We start from the raw sequence: 4253 nt of genomic DNA on the forward strand, positions 1-4253 counted from the left end.
ATTATCTTGTTTATACACATTACATGAAAATAATATTAAATAAAAATAATATATTTTAAATCAATGACGGGTCTATTTGTATATAATCTATAAAGACAATAAAAAATAAACATTTATCTCACCAAGAAAAATTTAGTCCATAAAACATATACTTTTAATAGTAACTAATTTATTCTTATAATATCACTTAAATATTATAAATATATGTTAAAATATTGTAAATTGTAATATTTAATTGAAAATAGATCAAATGAAATGTGCACACATCTAATGGAGACATAGATAAAGCTAAATCTGCATACTTGACTTTACTATAACAAGATAATAATACCACATCATAAAGTAATATATATTATGCTTACAATAAGCATGGAGGAAAATGTAAAGAAACTCAGAAAATATTTATCATTATTATTTTATTTTTTTAACATTAAAAGATCCTTCTACATTGTGTGATAGAAATTTATTTAAAAATAATTCAAACAAATAGTCAACCATCATTAACCATGCTACTTAATTTATTGATTCTTGTTGGAAAATTAAAACAATCTACAATCTCATCATGCCACTTAATTTATCTATTCTTTTCATCATGTCATTTAAATTTATAAATCTTATTTGATTTTTCAAAGTCAAACAAACCAGAATATGAATAAATCTAACCAACATGTCCATAAATCTATTTTAAGGAGTTGGTGAGATTTCAACCTCATCCTTTCCTCTTTTATTCACAACTCACCATGTAATAGAAACAAGTTTATAGATTAAAGAGACCATGGAGAGGGTTTTTGTCTCAATTGCAAAATCAAAGCAGTGAACTAAGAATGGGCATAGAGAAAGAAATTCAAGTACCAACTTTGGCGGAAAACTTTGCAGGGGCACTAAAACTTTATGATGATGGAACCATCATTCGCACCAAGGACAATCTCATTGTGAACGTTCCTCCCTCCCTACAAAACCATGATGTTAAAAGTAGAGATGTTGTAATAAACGTGGAACTAGACATTTAGGTTCGCTTCTTCCTCCCTCCCCCTAAGCTCGCCTCCTCCAAGCTATCTCTTGCCCTCTTTTTTCATGACGATAGATTTTGTTTCCTTTCTCCTTCATTTCTTTCTTCCCACTCCTTTTGCCAAAAGTGGGCTTCCACCTTAGGAGTAATGATAGCAATGATATGCATCTAACATCATGATATGAGTTATTCTTACAAATCTATAAACTCGAGATCTAATTTAAAGAAATATCTATAGAGTTGCTCAAGTTGTTGCAAAACATATTTCTCTCTCTAATATTACCTCTATAAATTGTATACATACTTCCAACTTTCATTTTTTTATACTACAATTTTATAATTTCATTGATCAAAATGAAATTTTGAATGATTAATAAATTATATTAAGGAAACCAAATATTTTCTTACTACCTATTTTTGTATTGAATTGGTATATTTTATTTCTATTGGTCACACAATACTTTATCACAATCCATAGCTTGATAAGAGTTTAACCTTTTAATAAGAGTAATATTTGAAGGGGCTCTTGTTTCCTTGTAGTTGTATTGATGTCAAACATCCAAATTGAGTAAGATACATACAATTTTTTTGTTCATGGCTCCATCTATTTTTTAAATTCTATAAATAGCAAATTAGGTTGACTAGTCAGCTCATGATGTGTCCAAAATATTCTATTGCTAATATTATAATGGGCATATGAAAAAAGATGAAAAACAATCTTGTAGTAAAGTTCTTTTACAAATAGTTGGTGATAATAAAACTATGTTATTTTTAAAGCTATGTATATATTCTCATTTTAATAATAATTTCAAACTCAAAACAAGTATAATGTGCTAAACACACAATAAAACATTTTTAGAGTGTCCTAAAACAGTATAATCATTAAATTTTCTAGAAAATATCATAATTGACATTTAAGATCTCATGACCTTGTATCTATTAGTTTTCATGGTTGTCAAAGCCAGACTATGTAATGATAATTAAAAATAGGTAGACATAGTCATGTCCATGTTTTTGATAGCTTGAGTTGCACTTTTATTCAAAGCCAGACTATGTAATGATAATTAAAAATAGGTAGACATAGTCATGTCCATGTTTTTGATAGCTTGAATTGCACATTTATTCAATGATTCCATCTGTATACACTACATAAGAAAAATATTCACTAAGAAAATATTTTCTTTAATAAGCAATAATCCTATTTATATGCATTACATGAAAACAATGTTATATAAAAATAATATATTTAAATTAATGATAGATCTATTTGTAAATTTTATAAATATATGCTAGATTATTGTAAATTGTAATATTTAATTGAAAACGGAACATGCTTGACATAAATAAATCTAAATCTACATGCTCGGCTTTACTATAAGAAGACAATTATGCCACATCATAAAGAAATATATATTATATTTCCACTAAACATGGAGGAACATAAGGAGAAACTCACAAAATATATATCATTATTATATTTATTTATTTTTTATGGAAAATTTAAACCAATCTACAATCTACACTCTCATCATGCCACTCAAATTTATAAATCTTATTTGATTTTTCAAAGTCAAACAAACCTGAATGTGAATAAATCTAACCAGCATGTGAATAAATCTATTTTAAGGAGTCGGTGAGATTTTAGCAAGAAAAATTCTTTCCAGACCCCACCCCACAATCTCATCCTTTCCTCCATTATTCAAAGTAGCTATATGAACACAGCTCACCATGAAAGACAAACAAGTTTACAGATTAAACAAACAATGGAGAGCAGCTCAGCATGAAAGAGAAACAAGTTTACAGGTTAAAGAGACCACGGCGAGCTTTTTTTGTCAATTGTAAAACCAAAACAGTGAGCTGAGAATGGGCATAGAGAAAGAAATTCAAGTACCAACTTTGGTGGAAGACTTTGCAGGGGCACTAAAACTTTATGATGATGGAACCATCATTCGCACAGAGGACAATCTCATTGTGAACGTTCCTCCCTCCCTACAAAACCAAGATGTTAAAAGTAGAGATGTTGTAATAAACAAGGAACTGGGCATTTGGGTTCGCTTCTTCCTCCCTCCCCGTAAGCCCACCTCCTCCAAGCTATCTCTTGCCCTCTTCTTTCATGGTGGAGGAATTTGTTTCCTTTCTCCTTCATTTCTTGCTTCCCACTCCTTTTGCCAAAAGTGGGCTTCCACCTTAGGAGTAATGATAGTTTCAGTGAATTACAGATTGGCCCCAGAGAATCGCCTTCCTGCAGCTTATGAGGATTCCATGGCTGTACTCCAATGGCTTTTCTCCACTTCTGATCCATGGCTCAATGACTACTGTGATCTCAGAAATGTGTTTCTTATTGGGGAGAGCTCAGGAGGGAATATAATCCATCATCTTCTTATGCGAGCCCATGCTTGTGATTTCTTTGGCAATATTAGAGGAGCGATTCTGATTCAGCCCTTCTTTGGAGGGAAAGATCGTACCCACTCGGAGAATGTGTGTCCTAGGGATGTTTTGGTGAATGTGGAGGCTTGTGATACATTTTGGAGGTTCGCTTTGTCCTTTGAAGCGCATGGAAATAGAGATCACCCATTCAGCAATCCAGTCATGTATTTTCCTTTGGAGTTGAGTAGCGTAATTGGGTTTCCTCCCATGTTGGTTATTTTGGGAGGCAAGGATTGTTTGAGGGATAGAGGAGCAGAGTACTACGAGGCTATCAAAGTCTGTGGGAAGTGTAAGAATATTGATTTTATGGTGTTTGAGATGGAAGAACATGGGTTTCATCTTGCTTTCAATGAAACAGACCTTGATATGCAGGTCTCCAACAATGGTAGATTAATGCGCGAGGCGGCTCTATTTGTGTCTTCCAACAGCCTTTGAGCTCGCTTTATATTTTAGGGTTTGGATCTTTTTAACTGTCATGCAGATCTGTTCTCCTTAGTTGAAGCAACGTTTGAGTAGTCTGGACACTGCAAACCTCCATGTACTCACTAAGTTTGGATCTTTACATATTTGCTAGTTTTTATTTCTGTAACAACTGTAATGAACGGTTGTGATTGACTAACCTGTCGCTAACACGCTGTACTAAAGGTCAGTTTTGGAACCAGAATAGCTTAGTCTTTTTTTAGAATACCAAATATTGATTATATGGTCAAAGCTTGAAAACCTAATCTTTTTTCAATGTTTAATAATAAATGTCCTTTTATTTCACTACATTATCTTCAAGTTTTGATTTCTTGCACTAAATTAAAATGTGTATAAC

The 4253-nt window shown here is 32.0% G+C and overlaps 1 protein-coding gene across 1 annotated transcript; it reads left to right on the top strand.

The window, feature by feature from the left end:
• The first annotated feature begins 2872 nt into the window (after window positions 1-2872).
• On the top strand, window positions 2873-3871 carry LOC131058181 (probable carboxylesterase 15). The gene has a single exon (XM_057992136.2). The coding sequence runs from the start codon at window positions 2873-2875 to the stop codon at window positions 3869-3871; it is 999 nt and encodes a 332-aa protein (XP_057848119.2).
• The last annotated feature ends 382 nt before the right edge of the window (window positions 3872-4253 follow it).

Source organism: Cryptomeria japonica, chromosome 9 (genome assembly GCF_030272615.1).
Source record: "Cryptomeria japonica chromosome 9, Sugi_1.0, whole genome shotgun sequence".
Lineage (NCBI taxonomy): Eukaryota > Viridiplantae > Streptophyta > Pinopsida > Cupressales > Cupressaceae > Cryptomeria > Cryptomeria japonica.

Bases quoted from the DNA above. Each gene is read 5' to 3' on its own strand.
- LOC131058181 (XM_057992136.2), top strand. From the start codon at position 2,873: ATGGGCATAGAGAAAGAAATTCAAGTACCAACTTTGGTGGAAGACTTT.